At 37.3% G+C, this 16,822-nt stretch overlaps 2 protein-coding genes across 4 annotated transcripts in view; one reads left to right on the forward strand and one right to left on the reverse strand.

Moving 5' to 3' along the window:
* The window catches only part of AASDHPPT (aminoadipate-semialdehyde dehydrogenase-phosphopantetheinyl transferase), a gene marked incomplete at its 3' end in the record, with an annotated part of 33,712 nt that extends 17,674 nt beyond the window's left edge, over nucleotides 1-16,038 (reverse strand). The window contains exons 1-4 of one of the 2 annotated variants that reach the window (XM_082660211.1): nucleotides 15,821-16,032; nucleotides 13,612-13,837; nucleotides 2,241-2,362; nucleotides 1,459-1,620 (exon numbers count right to left, since the gene is read on the reverse strand). In XM_082660211.1, coding sequence (XP_082516337.1) covers nucleotides 1,459-1,620; nucleotides 2,241-2,362; nucleotides 13,612-13,837; nucleotides 15,821-16,003 — 693 coding nt within the window. In that variant the 5' untranslated portion in view covers nucleotides 16,004-16,032. Of the gene's footprint in view, nucleotides 1-1,458; nucleotides 1,621-2,240; nucleotides 2,363-13,611; nucleotides 13,838-15,820 lie in introns of both variants that reach the window. The other variant, XM_082660212.1, reaches the window with a different exon arrangement.
* Nucleotides 16,039-16,165: 127 nt separating this feature from the next.
* The window catches only part of KBTBD3 (kelch repeat and BTB domain containing 3), a gene marked incomplete at its 3' end in the record, with an annotated part of 49,866 nt that continues 49,209 nt past the window's right edge, over nucleotides 16,166-16,822 (forward strand). For both annotated transcript variants that reach the window (XM_082660645.1, XM_082660644.1), the window contains exon 1: nucleotides 16,166-16,395. The remainder of the gene's footprint in view (nucleotides 16,396-16,822) is intronic.

Genomic DNA, 16,822 nt, shown 5'->3' on the forward strand with positions numbered 1-16,822 from the left:
TAGCAGTTTTGACACAACTCTCTTTCTCAAGATACTTTCTGCCCTTGGATCCTCCTAACAGTACTTTCGTATTTTACTTCTTACCATTTTGGTCATTCTTTCTTATTCTCCTCCCCACTCCACCTTTAAAAAGTATTCTCAGGACTCTGTCCTTGGTCTTTCTCAATTCTACCTTAGGTAATCTCATTGCCGCAACTGTAAATCCCATGGCTTCAACTACCATCCACGTGTTAATGATTATGATTTTTTCCCTTTAGCCCAGCCTTTCATTCTATTCGCCAGCTTGACAACTTCACTTAGATGTTTTTATGGTATCTCAAACTTAAATCCCACTTGTTCTCTAGTATTCAGTATCTCAACAGATGGTCATATAAGTCACAGAATTGATCATAACATCTTTATCACCTCACTTCCTTAACCTCCATATACCATCATAGACGGAACATGGTTTTAAAATACATTTCTGATCTTACCACTCTCTATTTAAACCTTGTTAAATTCCCTTGAGAAAATTAGTAAACACCTTCTATTTTATCCATTCATCATGAATTCTTTATTCTGGATACTGACTTTCTCTGTACACAATTCTGATGACTATGGGAACAACCACATTATAATACAATCCATTTGCTGGGCTCTGGACACTTGATACAAGTTGTAACACACTTCCTTGGCTACAATGATTGGTCAAGAGATAAGCACCTAACACCCAACCTAAGCCTTTCTCCAGGGCTTATAGGGCTTGAACAGAAAGGGAGTTCACCAATCTCTTAGGGTTTTTAAACTACAAACTGTTACACATAAGAGTGGTAGGCAGTCATGTTTCCTGCCACACAGACCAGATAAAGTTAAGAAAGCTGGTGTACAGAATGAGAAATGTGGGTGGGAGAAAACTAAAGCCAGGAAGGCAAAAGTAAAAGATAAAATGAGTTCTGAGTTTTCCAGTCCCTAATTCTAGCCAATTCTGAAACCTGGTTATATGAATTACTCTAGTAACCTACAATAATGTCTTTTTGGCTAAAATGAATTTGTGTTAGGTTTTTCTCACTAGCAACCAAGAATTCCTAGTGACAAAAACCAAATAAAGAAAGAGACCAAATTATTAACCAACCCATAATGCCCTACATGATATCATCAGCCTAACATAGCATCTCTCTCAAATCCCCTCAACACAGTACACTGGCAAAATGGCATCCTTTAGTTGTTCATACACACAAAGCTGTTTTATTCCAGGGCCTCTTTTCCCTTCTCTTTTACTTAATGCAATATGACTTATCTTTCAAGTATCAGCTTAAATGTTATTGTGCTCAGAGTATCCCTGACTTTACCTTCAGAGCACACAGACTGGATTCCAAATGTGTCTAGTTTCAATGACTAGCCTCCCCAAGTTAAGCGTATGCTCACATGCACAAAATAAGAAAATGCTTATAGTTATAGCAATTCTGATAAATCTCTTACCTCAAATGCCCATTCTTTTTCTTCTTCCCCATCCAGAAACAAACGTGTTTCTTTATAAACTTGGCCTATATCCAGGTTTAATGGAGATATATCAAATTCAAGCCGCTGCAATTCAAATCCTAATCCAACACCTATTGCTTTTATGAAGCTTTCTTTCAGTGCCTAAGATACAGACAGACATTTTCTCTTAGAGCTTTAGTAAATTGTTCATAAAATCTACTGTCCCCAAAACATATGGATTTTTAATTCTTTACTACTTTACAGCTATAAGCTATTTATTTTTACCCTTATAGTAGCATGGAAACAAACCAGTTGTGAGAACTTAAGACAAATCATTTAAGCTCCCTTTGCCTCCATTCCCTCATGTATAACATGTAATAATAGTAGTACCTTACTAGTGGGGTTGTTATGATAATTAACTAACTTATGAAGGGCTTACAATAATGTTTTCTGGCACATAATAAATATTATATGTTAAATAAGGTCTCATGTGTACGAGATCCTTTAAGACAGAAAACCTTATTTATAAATACTGATAAACTGTCTTGTTTTTAGCTTTAAGAGTATCTTCTAGTTGAGCATTAAATATATGTTAAATTTTCTTAAATGTCATTAGAATATAATAATGTGTACATAAAAATCATGAAGTTCCCAAGTAATGACTTATTTACTTCAAACACTGTATGAACTACAGGTTTACCACAGGACTTTTGCTCCTATTTTTAGCAAAGATAATGGAATCAACACAGGGGCTTACTCTCAAAACTAGAAAGAAATTATACCCAATTCCTATAAAACATATCCAGCTGAGTCCATTCATCCTTAAAGCTTCTGATTGTTTCCCATTCTTTGTTGGTAAACTTTCTTTTCATAATATGAAAAAATTCTGGAATTGAACCACGACCTGTCAATTGAGGAAACAGAGAATTACCAAAATTATTAGACAGCGCATAAAAGAAAACTATAGTCCAACTTTACTTTTGAATACAGTCACAATAACCCTAAACAAAATATCAGCAAATCAAAATAAGCTGAGAGAAGGGTAGCTTAATAGAACAGTGAAATTCTGTGAATTATTAAATAATTAAGGAGAAAAAAACATATGGTTCTATATAGATGCTCACCAAAAATTTGATAAAATTTAGCAGCCAAGCTATTATAAATCTTAAATAACTAGGGGAAATTTCCTATATATGAGAGAATATCAGAAATCCAAAACAAGTACTCTTAAAATAGAGCAATAGTATGCTGGGGTTTAAAATTTTGCTTTGCCATTTCACAGGAAAATCAGGGAACAATTTCTTTACTATAATTTTGGGGGAACTGGTAGAAAGCTAAGGAGTGTTCTTTTATCCTAAGTTATTAACATGACTGGAAAGTTAATATACACTTACTTCCTTCACAATAACTGTTTTTAAACATGTTTTCTAATATGACTTTTCCAAACAAAAACAGATTTTAATTTCTGTTCTATTGGCTCATTTTTTAAAAAATCTCAAGTATATCCTTAGCTCCACTGTTCCATAGACAATAAAATTTTACATAGCATCCTAAAAATGAATAGAACTCAAAGGATCTGACTCCCAGAACTAAGACACAAATTAAAATATATGGTATGTCTTTCATATATTTTTTCAAAATATTATAATTATGTGTTTGTCTATCTTTACTACTAAACAGAAACCTTCTATCATCATTCATTTACTTATTGTACAAGTATGTAGAATGTGTACAAATACTATACCAATATGAATTGACCTAATGGTTAAAAACAAATCAGTCATGGTTCTTAGCCTCACACAATTACAGCCTAATTGGTCAATCAGAAAGTCTGGCAACAAGGTAGGTGAATCACAAATGTTTACTATATGAATAAATGTACATTAACTATTATGTGGTAAATTACTCCTAAATGCTCTATTGCCCTGTATCCTTAGTTCATGATTGCATTACTTCCAGTAAGCCTCTTGAAAGTAGTCCCTCTGCAGATTCTGTTAACATAGCTTGTCTACTCCGCAACTCCCATTTCTAAAATACTCAACTCCAAAATCTGACATTCCCAACTGGCTGCAACCATAGCATGTCTGGAAAGAAGAAATATGTCAATTCCCCTACTTAATGCTTTCCTGGCATTTAACAACTAACTAACCCCATGAGGATTCAACATTTAGAACGACAACTATATCATTCACTCTAAAAACACCCAAGTGCTCGATGCCAGGAATATCATGATAATCAAAACAGACATGGGTCCTTATGTTCATAGAGAGTTTAAAGTTTCTCCTACAGTAACCAAGTACCTTTTCCATAGTTACCTCAAGGGTAGAAAATATTAAAAACGAGCTCTCCCACAAAATCGTCTACAATTCCCCCACCATCCCTACTTCAAAATGGTCAAAACAGTCTCCTCTTGTTTACCTAGGAAATATTTCTAATGACATTCCAGTGATATGTGGTTCTTCACTTCACTTCTTCACTTCCTTGTTTGTTTTCAAGTTCAACAGACTCATTTAATTAATCTGTCTACTCTTTAGTCCTCTACTATTCGTAAGAAAGATAACTTTACAATCCATTTTTATTAATCAACTAATGCTTATTGTTTGTATCTGTTCATATTAATGTTAAAAGGCTATTATTTCCTAAAAGCCCTGCAAAGCTGTAAAGTCATTTCACGCAACAGCACTGAAATATTAAACTGGGACCTTAGGAGTTCCAGGGCAGGGCAGGAGATTCTTACCCTTTTGGGTCTATGAACCCCCTTTGATAGTCTGGTGCTTATTCCTCAAGCCCCTTAAATAAAGACTGTCTTATTAAAATGCAATGCATCACTAGTACATACTGGCTTGACAGATAAAACACTAAAGAAAGTAAAGAAAGCAAGCTTGCAAAAGTTATAAAAGTAAATCTGGAGATTTTAAACACTGGGAGCACTATACCTACATAAATTGTAAACTGTTTCCTCTTGAATAGATTCGGGTACAAATAGTGTAAATAAGAACAATGAGAAGAACAGCTACCTTGGATTTTGGAAGACAGCATTATATATTTTGAGTGGAATTGTAGTTTTAACAGAATACTATCCAAAAAGCCTAAAATTTAAAAAGATATGCCTGTTGTCATCTATAGTGTCATTATGTTTGTTGGTTTCTTCAAGTTATAATTCCATAACCTTCAAGAAACACCCTGATTTTTACATAAATATGATGGGGCAATCGAAGAAAAAATTTAAATATTCACACTAATAAAAAAAAACTCATTTAACATAAAAAGCAATCTAGCACAACCACTGGAAAAGAATCATAACTGATCATGTACAGCTTAAAAATATCTGATATGAGTGTGTTTTCATATACTTTTGAGAGCATCATATCCCACAAAATAAGAGATTGACAGCAACAGAAAAAGATGACTTTGTAAATATTCAGCCAAAGACAACAGCGCCACATTGTGGCATTATGGTGAAAATACACAGTGAATGAGTACTCTGTTAAGGACTTAGTTTATCTAGGAAATTGGAATTAAAAAAAAAATCAGTAGGAAATACCAGAATAGTACGTTTGCCCCTCAAACTAGCTGAGACAGCACAATTATTAGACACATAAGTTGGCAAAGCCTCCTAATAATACCAACACATATTCATGTCTATTACAATATTTGATTTAATAGACATATAAGAACTTAAGTTAAAAAAAGATAAAGATAAAATAACTGAGAAACTTACATAGAACCACTAACCAGGTTTAGAAAAGCCAGATCCCTCATCTTATAGCTTAATCTTTAGGGAAAGCAGCACTAGATATTAACTAAGTGTTCTGCAATGATCAACTAACCAAGGTCACAGAGCAACTAGAAAGTTTATTAAACAGAGTAGTAACCTACAACAAAATAATTTATAGAGTTGAGCCTTGAACAAGGCGGGTTTGAACTGTGAGGGTCCATGTCTTCCAAAACTCATGCCCACACAGAAACTAAAAATGTGACCTTATTTGGAAATACAGTCTTTGCAGGTGCAATCAAATTAGGATGGATTAAGGTGGGTCCTATATCCAATGACTGGTGTCCTTATAAGGAGAAACATTTAGACACGAAGAGAGAATACAGGGAAAAAGGCAACATAACAATGAAGGTAGAAAGTAAACTGATATAGCTACAACTCAAGGAATGCCAAAGATTGCCAGGACACTAGGAAGAAGCAAAGAAGAATTCTTTCCTGGAATCTACAGAGGTAACATGGCCCTGTCAACACTTTGACTTCTGGCCTTCAGAACTGTCAGAGAATAAATTTCTGTTTTTTTAAGACACCAAGTTTTTGGTACTTTGTTAGGAGCCCTAGGAAACTAATACATTCATGCACACAATTTAATTCATTTATACAGACACACTCATATACTCTTAGCTTTAGTGTTATACCCCTGGAGTCAAATGTTCAAATCCTGGCTCTAACACTTCTTTACTATTATTTATTTAACTTCACTATGGCTGTTTCTTAAGCTATAAAATAGGGAAAAAGAGCTGGATAGTTTAAGAAATAAACATATAAAGGGCCTGGAGCTATTAAGTACCAAATAAATGTTAGCTCTAAGGCTATTGTGGTAGTTGTTTTATATATATATCCTCTTTTGTGAAATGTTTTATCAAGTCTTTGTCCATTCATTACGTAAGTCTTTCTTTTTTTAATGTATTTTTTTTTTTTTTTTTTGTGGTACGTGGGCCTCTCACTGTTGTGGCTTCTCCCGTTGCTGAGCACAGGCTCTGGACGCGCAGGCTCGGCAGCCTTGGCTCACGGGCCCAGCCACTCCGCGGCATGTGGGATCTTCCCGGACCGGGGCACGAACCCGTGTCCCCTGCATCGGCAGGCGGACTCTCAACCACTGCGCCACCAGGGAAGCCCTAATGTATTTTTTAAAAATTAATTTATTATTTATTTTTGGCTGTGTTGGGTCTTCGTTGCTACGTGCCGGCTTTCTCTAGTTGATGTGCGCGGGCTTCTCATTGCAGTGGCTTCTCTTGTTGCGGAGCACGGGCTTCAGTAGTTGTGGCATGTGGGCTCTAGAGCACAGGCTCGGTAGTTGTGGCGCACGGGCTTAGTTGCTCCGTGGCATGTGGGATCTTCCTGGACCAGGGCTCGAACCCATGTCCCCTGCATTGGCAGGCGGATTTTTAACCACTGTGCCCATTAGGTAAGTCTTAAGTGACTTTTCTATCAATACTTACAAGTATTTTAAATATTAACAATATTAACCTCTGTCTGTCTTATTTGCCCCAGTTTGCGAGAAGAGATTTAATATAAAATCAATTACATATGCTAACTTTGCCCGTTCTTCTTATCTTTGTAAGTTTAAAAGGCATCCTTCTTTCAGAAATCTGGCCAAATATACAATTCTATTGTGTTCTAGTAATTGTTATTAAAATTTAATTCTAATTAATTCTGTTGTACACTGTGTAACAAGGATCTAATGGCTTTCAGACAATTTTACTCATGAAAAAAAAAGTTGATGGGTTACAATCTTTCTTTTTGTTGGCTCTATAAATTACATCTAATATAGTGTTTCCCAAACGCTAATAGGTCTAACAATCACCTGAGAAATTGTCTGAATATAGAATCCTTGGTTGTATCTAAGAAATTCTAGTTGAAGAGGTCTGGGAGGGTTTCAATGAACCTGCATTTTTTTCAAGGAACCTGCATTTTTAACAGGCATCCTGGCTGATTTTAATATCCTGGCCACCATTTCAGAAACACCATTCTATACATATAACAGTAATAACTATCACAACCACCTTAGAGCTAACATTTACTTATTAAGTACTTAATAATTCCAGGCACTTTACATGTTTATTCCCAATCTAGCCAATGCTAGTGGTGGTATGACTGTTGAGCCATCAGTATGTAAAACATATACACACAAGTTTTAGGGGAATTAAAGATTTAAATGTTAAAAAAAAAAAAAGTGCAATTTTAGAACAAAATCTAGGAGACTCTATAACCTACAGTTGGAGTAAATCTTTTACCAACTTATTTTTTTTTTAAATGAGACAGACTTCAGAATTTATCAAGGAAAAGTTAGATATATTAATTAAATAAAAGACAAAATTCATATGGCAAAAAATACAAACAAATTCAAAAGATAAACAAATAATAGAGTGGGAAAATAGTTGTAACAGATTTGGTCAATGAAGTGTCAATATCCATAATACATAAAGAGCTTTTATACATGGATTAGAAAAGATTAATAAGTAGTTCACAGAAGAGCAAATTCAAGTAGCTAACAAGCTACCCTAGTGATTAGTGTAATGCACCATTTAATAAATAATCTTTAACTGCTGAATTGAAATATTATGTATAAATACTGGGCACTAACCTTTAACCCTCCTAGCTGTCTATTCTTTTGCTAACACCACACTCTTTTGTTTACAATGCCTAATATAAAAAATTGTTAAGGCAAGTTCCCTCTCACTAAACTTTGTATACTCTTCTTAGATATCAGTTCCTTCACAAAAACTTTAAATTCATTTAACCCAGTTCCATGGAATTTTTCAGATTTTGTACTTGCAAATCCTTAAACAGGTATCAATAAAATCTAGTATTGAGAGGTCATATATTATAGAATGCAGTGTCTAAAAATATAGGCTTTGAGGTATGGGTTCAAATCCATGATATGCTACTTTTCAGCTTGGTTGCCTTGGGCAAATGTCTTAACATACTCCATAAAATAACAATAACTTATAACTTAGGCTTAAGAGGGTGAAATAAGATAATGCATAGAAGGCATTTAACACAGAGAAGTTGTTCAATAAATACTAGTTCTATGTTGTGATCCCACTCAAATCCTCTGCACAGTGGAAAAGACCCATCCTGTAACTTGGAAAGGGGGAAAACTACCTGCCAGTAAAGACCTGGTTTTCCAGCAAGTTCAGAGCACAAAGAGAAGTGTGACTTATTTAAGCTGCTTGCTGGCTGTAAATCTCCAAGTTAAAAAAAAACAAAAAACAACATTTTGCACATCCTGCAAAATGCAGATCCAAAAAGAATGTAGATCAGCTTAGAATGTAGATCACAAACAATAGTGGAATACAGATCTTCCTTGACTTACGATAAGGTTACGTCCCGATAAACGCATTACTAAGTTGAAAATAGTTTAGGTCAAAAATGCATTTAATACCCCTAACCTATGGAACATCACAGCTTAGGCTAGCTTACTTTAAATGTGCTCAGAGCACTTACATTAGCCTACAGGTGGGCAAAATCATCTAACACAAAGACTATTTTATAATAAAGTGTTGAATACCTCATGAAATGTACTGAATACTGTACTGAAAGTGAAAAACAGAATGGTTGTACTAGTTGTTTTACCCTCGTGATTGTGTGGCTGACTGGGAGCTATGGCTCACTGCTGCTGCCCAGCATTATGAGTATGGAATGGCATATGGCTAGCACAGGAAAATGTCAAAATTCAAAATTCAAAGTATGGCTTCTACTGAATTGCCTTTAAACCATCATAAAGTTGAAAAATTTTAAGTTGGACACTATAGACTGTAGCAGCAACAAAGTTGGAAACCGAATCTGATGGATGCAAATGCAGGAGAGAAGAAGCTAGGGAGATAAATGCAGGGTGAGGAAGAAGACTCGAAGGAAGAACTATTTTAAATCACAACTCACTGATGAGAACAGTTGATATTCCAACTAGAATCTGATAAGAATATCATTTTTCACTGTAGTTGCATAACCACTTTTTAATTTTTCAACAAATTTTAGGAATATTTTGTGTGAAACTGAGAACTCCTATTATTTGTACATTCAATAAATATTTACTGAGCACCTGCTATGTGCTAGACACGCTGCTAAGTACTAGGTATACTGTGGCAAAAACAAAACAAGCATAGCTCCTGAACTTATTTAATGAAGGAGAACAGATAATAATCAAATAGCTAAGTTATAATTACAAATGAGAAAGGCCATGAAGGAAAACAAGATCAGGTGGTCAGGAAAGTCCTTTCTGAGGAGGTACTGGTACTGGCTACTTCTCATCCTTCATGTCTAAGGTACTCACGAAAGAGTGGGGAGAAGAACAGGCAGAGCGATCAGCTTTTCTGAAATGACCTGAACAGGAAAAAGTCTACTACATTCAAGGTAATAAACGATGAGTATGGACAGAAAATAGTGAGCAGAGAGCAGCTAAAAATGCAAATGGAGAGATAAATGAGAATAAGACGATAAAATCATGTTAAAGGGACTGAATTTTATTATGAACCAACCTAAAAGTTTTAAGAAAATTGCTTTAAGGAAAATTTTTAAAGACCACTCTAACTCTGTACCAAGAATGTACTGAGAGAGAACAGAAGTGAAGAGGGGGAACCAAACAGGAAGCTATTAAAATAGTGCTATAAATAGTATGGTGGAAAGAGACAACAAATAGGCTCTACCATAGCTACCATATAATATCACCACTTACTTTATACTTACTGTACGTAATTTACATAACAACTGTTCAAGAGGAGTAGTTCTATGATACAGTCATTTCAAAGTTATTAAATTAGTATTAAATCTCAAAATATTGAGTCATTTTGTCCTGCCAATTAATATCCAGCAAAGTTTATAACAAAAATGTGAACTTGAAAGTATAAACCTGTGGGGAAAAATATTTTCAGTCTTTTCCCAAATTTTAATAATTTTTATACTGTATCTCTTATCTTGCCTTGTAAACATGGGAACCAAACTGAACAATTCATACTTTTATACTTTATACAATCCTTACTTTTATACTTCTAACTGCAAAAGCCTTTAGTGGTAGATAAAAATTAGAAAATGAAGGAAAAACAACCAATATTTCTCAATTGGGTACAGCAAATTATAAAGATGACCCACAAAACACCTCACCCCACTCCTGACCACAGGGTTGGGATTGTATTGCACTGGCAATTTATCTATACTAGGGCCCCCAATATCTTATAATCCCTCTTCTCTGGATATCCATTAAACAATTATTTACTGAGTGCCAAGTATGCACCAGTTACTTCTGTATAAGTTTCCTCTCTCCATTAAGTAGAGAATAACGTGGTGGTTACAATAGGGTCCTTCTAGCATCTGGCTAGAAGGGAGAAACCCAAAACTTCTTACATCCATCAATATATTCTCTCCTGCCCTGCCATAGCAGCAATGGGAGAACTGGGAGATGGCGGGAAATGATCTGCACCTAGCAGAAATGTCTAATGTGATAAGGAAAGACTCCACAAGTTCCTACATGATGTTGACCTGCAGACAAAATGGGAGTAATAGAACTGAGTCTTACAATATACTCACGATGCCCCCAAAGTCTAACTCCATCTTGAGAGTTGATAATCTAATAACAATGCCCGAAACAAAGTACAATACTTCCCTTGCTCCTATACTGTTTTACCCTCCACCATTTAGCAACTCTTGGAAACCTTCCCTGCTCAATTTCCTCACTTACTCTGATAAGCAGAGCATTTCAAATGAATCGCCAGTGAAGTAAACCAGTGTCTACTTTCCTGAGAAATGATGCTGTGTCCATTAATCTTTCAGACACTAGTGACACAGTAACAATACTAATGGCAACTGGAAAACAGCTCTTCCCCAATGCATTACTGGATATATCAATAGCTTTTTGGCAATGAAAGAGCCAAATAGGAAAAGGCCTGGATACTGTGATTAGTCAAACAAGAGCAATGAAAAAAGATGGTGGATAAAAAAAGTCTAATAAAATATAATTAACAGAATCTTCACTTTTTGCTCAATTACCTTCCTATCATTTATTAAGTTTCAATTAGTACTTACTTGTTTATCTGGTATTGACCATAAGCCAACATTGCCCATTAAGCCAACTGTAATTAAATCTGTGTCTCACAGGCATTATTTCTAAGCAGATATCAACCTGATGAGCCAACCATTACTGTGTAATTGTACTGACTGCATTCTAAGGAGCAATGGTCTCTCCAATAATTTCTGATTTTTAGGGAAAGGTCACATAAGGACCACAGAAAGCTATGAAGTTTATGGGCTCATTTGCATGCTCACTCTGAATCCTCTGTAACAGTGGTTCGTTGATAAGGTTCACAATAAGCCTTCTATGACCCTGCAAAAAACCAGATCCTCTCTCAGAAAAATGTACCTGTGCATACAAAATGTAGCAAACAATTTCAGGAGGTTAAAAAAAAAATGACTTGATGCTTATCCAGGGTCAAGAACCCCTGCTATCATTAGTATAGCCTCCTTCTGAACAAAGTTAAGAATAGAGGTTTAATAGATTTATGAGCAGGTCAGAGAAAAAGCTGTTGGTGGGAAAATTCAAAGCAAAGACACTGACAATAAAGATGAGAGAGGAGATTCACAGCAATACCCTGAGGCCTAACTACTGCAGCACAAAGTGCTTATTCATTCATTTGACAAATATTTATTGCACATTATTTTGAACTAGGTAGGGTGCCAGACGTGATAGCAGATATAGCTACTATCAGAAGTAGCTAACATAGTTCCTGCTCTCATACAGCTTGTAAGGACCAGTGGGAAGAAAATCAACATCCTGAAAAATAATTATAAAATGAAATATATAATTGGAATGAAGGAAATATACTTTATGAGAGCCTAGAACAAAAGAACCTGGCTTAGATTGAAGGTCCACAAAGGCTTCCCTAAAGTAAGACTAAAGTGAAAGCTAACCAGTAAATAAGTTACCTATGCAGAAATGGGGGTGGGGGTAAAGTTATTACAAATATTCCAGTCCAAGGTAAACATAAGCAAAGATCCTGTGGTAGACACAGTGTGGAGATTAGGGAACTGCACTATGAAATTAGGAAAATGTTGGTTCTCTTATTTTAACAGCTTTCTTCTTATCCTGTTACTTATCTTCTGATAAAAATGATAGTATGCTGTGTCCCACCCACCCCATAATATACGTAAGGCACTTAGGAAAATGCCATGGCACACAGTAAGTGCACACTAATGTTAGTGATGATGAAAGTTATAGAGTAGTTGAGAGAACTTGTGTTCTAGTAAAATTACCTAGGTATAGTCAACACCACAATAAATGTTAGCAGTTCCTACAGCCACCAATTACAAATTTCTAAGGCAAAATATAAACAACTTAAAATATTTTAATAATTGCTTGCTCTTCATTTCCATTTATATAAATGTGCTACAAAGAGCTATATTTAGATACAGTACAAATACATGTTATCTCTACTTAAGGACTACAATATACTTTACCACTGAGATTATTCTTTTTTAAACAAACCAACAACTAATTGGTTAATTCTGGGAAAGACTTAAATGAAACCAAGTTCTTACAATACATATAATTACTATTTTTTTAATAGAATGATACTCAAAATTGACTCCCTGTTGAGTTCAATTTGATTGAACATCTACTACTTAAATAAAAAATATTGAGCTATGGAAAAACTGTTCTTTAGAAAATTTAACAGTCTTTGAGAATAGTTTCAAATTTAGTCTTACTTAACAAGCTGAGGTATAATTCAAAAAGAAAACCTTTGTTTTCACTTTGCCTCTAGGCAAAGTATTATACGAATCCCCAGTAACGAAGAATCTATCTTTTATGTAGAAGTCTGTTAACATTCAAGAAAATATATAGTAAACAAAGGATGTTGGGGCCCTCAAGCCAACAGCCACCCCCAACTGTGCACCCTGAGGGGATTCAGGATGGAGAAAAGCAGGATACTGGCCCTAGACAGTTAAGGTGCATATCAAAGGAATAATTTCAGTAAGCCCAAACTCTTGCATCTTCCCATACATAGAAAAGTGCTAAATTCATTAATGAAATGTTTGGTTTTCTTTAATTAACAGTAATCTTTTTATGTTCTGACTACTGGGTTTTTGTTGCAAAAAACTCCTATATATCCTGGTTCCTCCCTTATCTCTTTGGAGCAGTCTCTCAGAGCTATTTGAGAGGCTGCTTCCCGGACTTGAGTCCTCAGAAAGTCTGCAGAATAATTCTCAAGTTTTGGGTTGTGCATTTTTTTCAGTCGACAATACCCTGCTCTCTCAGATATACTACCCTTGAGTACGAGCACATTTTTCCTAAACTTAAATATCTACATCTCCTTGTCTGATATTATTCAACAGGTAAGAACTAAGAGAAGACACTTAATAACTCTTGTACTACAAAAATGCAACATTACCTGGAAAACTAGTCTTCATTATATCAATTCCAACTTGTAGCTCAGACTCCGCAGCAAGTACAGCATAGTCTCCTTGATGAGAGATGTTAAAGTTGAAATTGGGGTAAGGATTCAATGAGTCTTTCGCAAGGATTGGTTTTCCTTTTGCAGTTCTTTGCAAACGAATATTATTCCAAGGTATATTCAATTTCTCTGCAACTAATTTCCTCATCATCAGACGACCAGCCTGTTAATAAAACATTTGTTAAGTATTGATGTCTGTACTAAAGATTTAGGTAACACTGCCTATAACATACAAAATCTATTTTTGTGGTTTCTAAAATATTCATTTCTTAAAGTTTTTAAAAAGTACCTAAGTATTAAATACCTGCTTTAAGATTTAAGAAATGCTTATGAAGACAGACAACTTAAAGTCCCTCTTTAGCAATTCCCTCCCTCCCCTTAACAAGTAACCAACCAATGTTATCAAGTATTCATCCCTTCAGTCTTTTCTCTAAGTACCCAAAATATGTTCATTTGCTTTTACTATCTATCCATTTATATGAAATCCTACTATATGTACTATTCTACCATGTATAATCTTTTAAATTTCTAAGTGTTGGGGATTATTTTATGTTTGTATATAACCATCTGGCCTGTGCATTTCATACTATCAAGGTACCACAACTTGACTATCCCCTATTGTTGGATATTTTAGGCTGGCTCTAGTTTTACTATTATAAAAAAAATTCCCCATTGAGCAACCTTGTTGTACTTACATCTCTGTGCATATGTGCATGTATTTCTAGATCATATATACTTATCACTGGGCTCAACAATTAGCAATGCATGACCTATCTTTTTTCACATATACCCCATCCACTCTCTCCCTCCATTAATTATTAAGAAAGAAATGGGGCTTCCCTGGTGGCACAGTGGTTGAGAATCTACCTGCCAACGCAGAGGACACGGGTTCGAGCCCTGGTCTGGGAAGATCCCACATGCCACAGAGTAACTTAAGCCTGTGTGCCACAAATACTGAGCCAGCGCTCTAGAGCCCACGAGCCACTACTACTGAACCCACGTGCCACAACTACTGAAGCCCGCGCACCTAGAGCCTGTGCTCTGCACCAACAGAAGCCACTGCAATGAGAAGCCCGCACACGGCAATGAAGAGTAGCCCCCCCACCCCACCCCCCGCCGCAACTAGAGAAAGCCCGTGTGCAGCAACGAAGACCCAACGCGGCCAAAAAGAAATAAATTAAATAAATTTTAAAAATATATGTATATTTTAAAAAAGAAATGACTAAAATCACACAAAAATACCTAAGGGTATAACAAGGCATATAATATTTTGAAAAATCTTCCAAGTTTTTTTCCCTTCAGTTCTAAACAATGACTTTTAAATACTGCACGAGTTTGAATTTGACAATTTCTTACAAATTACATAAAGTATAAAAATATTCACCAATATGCCTTCAAAAATCAATCAGCCCACATTTCAAAAGAAAAAGTGCTTTGACAGAGGAACATTTTCAAGGTAACAGTCTTTGATGGTAATTAGAAGCTGTTTCAAACTGCGCTATATACACAGAAGTTGTTTTGAAACCCGTTTCCATTTGTTGCTAAAAATACGTAAGTAAAATAAACAATTATATCTAAAGTACTGTTTCCCAAGCTATTTAGTCAGAAAGGTATGCCTAGGACTGCATCCTTCCTTGACTTAAGTTTCCCTGGTAAAAGGAGGCTGGACTCTTCCAGTTCCACGGCGTGCAAGGCTAAAGTAAGTCATAACTGTCAATATTTCTTAGGGCCTATCACGTGCAGGAGAATGGCAGGATACTTAACAGGCTAAGAATGTGCTATGGGCCCAAGCAAGGAAAAATAAATTTTGATAACTTAAAAATAAGAAAAAAAAACATTGTGGGTAAAAAGAACTACTTTGTAGGCCTTCTCAACACCTATTTTAGGGTTTAGCACGATCTCTATTTTCAATTACAACGGGGGAGGGGCTAATATTTACAGCGGACGAGGCCTCCGAGGAGACTACAAAGACGGTGGAGACCAGGCCGCGCGCACACACGGTAGAGTCAGCAGCACCTACCACTCTCGCCCTGGGGCGGCCACAAACTGGCGCCGACGCTAGCGTGGGAGGGGGGAGTCTCTACAGCCCGGCCCACCATCCCCAACATCTGCTTCCTCGGCCCTCAATACGAAAGACCTGTAGTACCAAAGCTGCCTTAGCGTCGCGTGCAAAGACGAACTGGCCAATGCGCTCCTTCTCCTCGGGCTGGATCGATCGCACCGCGAGCAGCCATTCGGCTCGGCTCGGCAGCCAAGCGCCACAGGAAAAGGCCCAGCGCACGCCCTCCATTGCTGGCACCAAGCAGAATCGCTTAGCGGGGAAAACCATACACTGAAAACCTCACCGCCACCTCGGGCTTGATGGCGCGGACGCTAAAAGTGCCCCACCCACTTCCTCCCGGCGCTCGGGCGGAGGGGGCGGAGCGTCGCGCTACGTCAACTGCACGTTGCTCACCGAGAGCCCTCACTTCCACGCCGCCTACTCTGCCACCTCCTCCCCCGGGAGCGGAAGTGGAGACCCTCCTCTGCGCTTTGCGGCAACGCGTGACCGTCACGTGGGGCGGGGCTTCGGAGGCGAGCGAAGGGAGGGACAAAGGCCAAGAGCGTATAGAACGCCACTCACACTTGGAGAAGAGATAACGGGACAGAGGTGCAAGCCAATCGCAATCAGGCCTGTGGAGGCAGAGACTGGGGTGGAGACTTCGGAGACTGCAGTTCCAGGTGGGTGATTTCTGAGCTGTGAGAGAGGAGTGGGATGGTAGCGTCTTATTCCTGGGGACCAGGATCGGCCCCTATTATCCACAGAGAAGAGAATTTTCTTGGCTTAGGCTACCAGTGCCGCTCCTTCGTGTTCCAGGGCGGGAGAGGTTTCTGTGGCAGGAAGGGGACTGCATGGTGCCCCCAAGAGTTGTGTTTCCCGCGGCCCTGAGTTGCCTTCCTCCCCTGTCCCCTTAGGCCGAAACTCATCTAGACACTCCAACCCTAGCAGCCGTCCCTGAAACCTGCCTTCTAAGGCTGGGGCAAAGACTCTGCATTGCCTCCAGTGTAGGGCGCGGACCCTGCCTGAATCCAAGGCTGCTACCAAGCAGCTAACTGTGTTGAGGCCATAAAGTGACCCAGGTGCGGTTTTTGTGGCTGCCAAGCCTGG

This window comes from Grampus griseus (genome assembly GCF_964374135.1).
Source record: "Grampus griseus genome assembly, chromosome: 8".
Taxonomy (NCBI): Eukaryota; Metazoa; Chordata; class Mammalia; order Artiodactyla; family Delphinidae; genus Grampus; species Grampus griseus.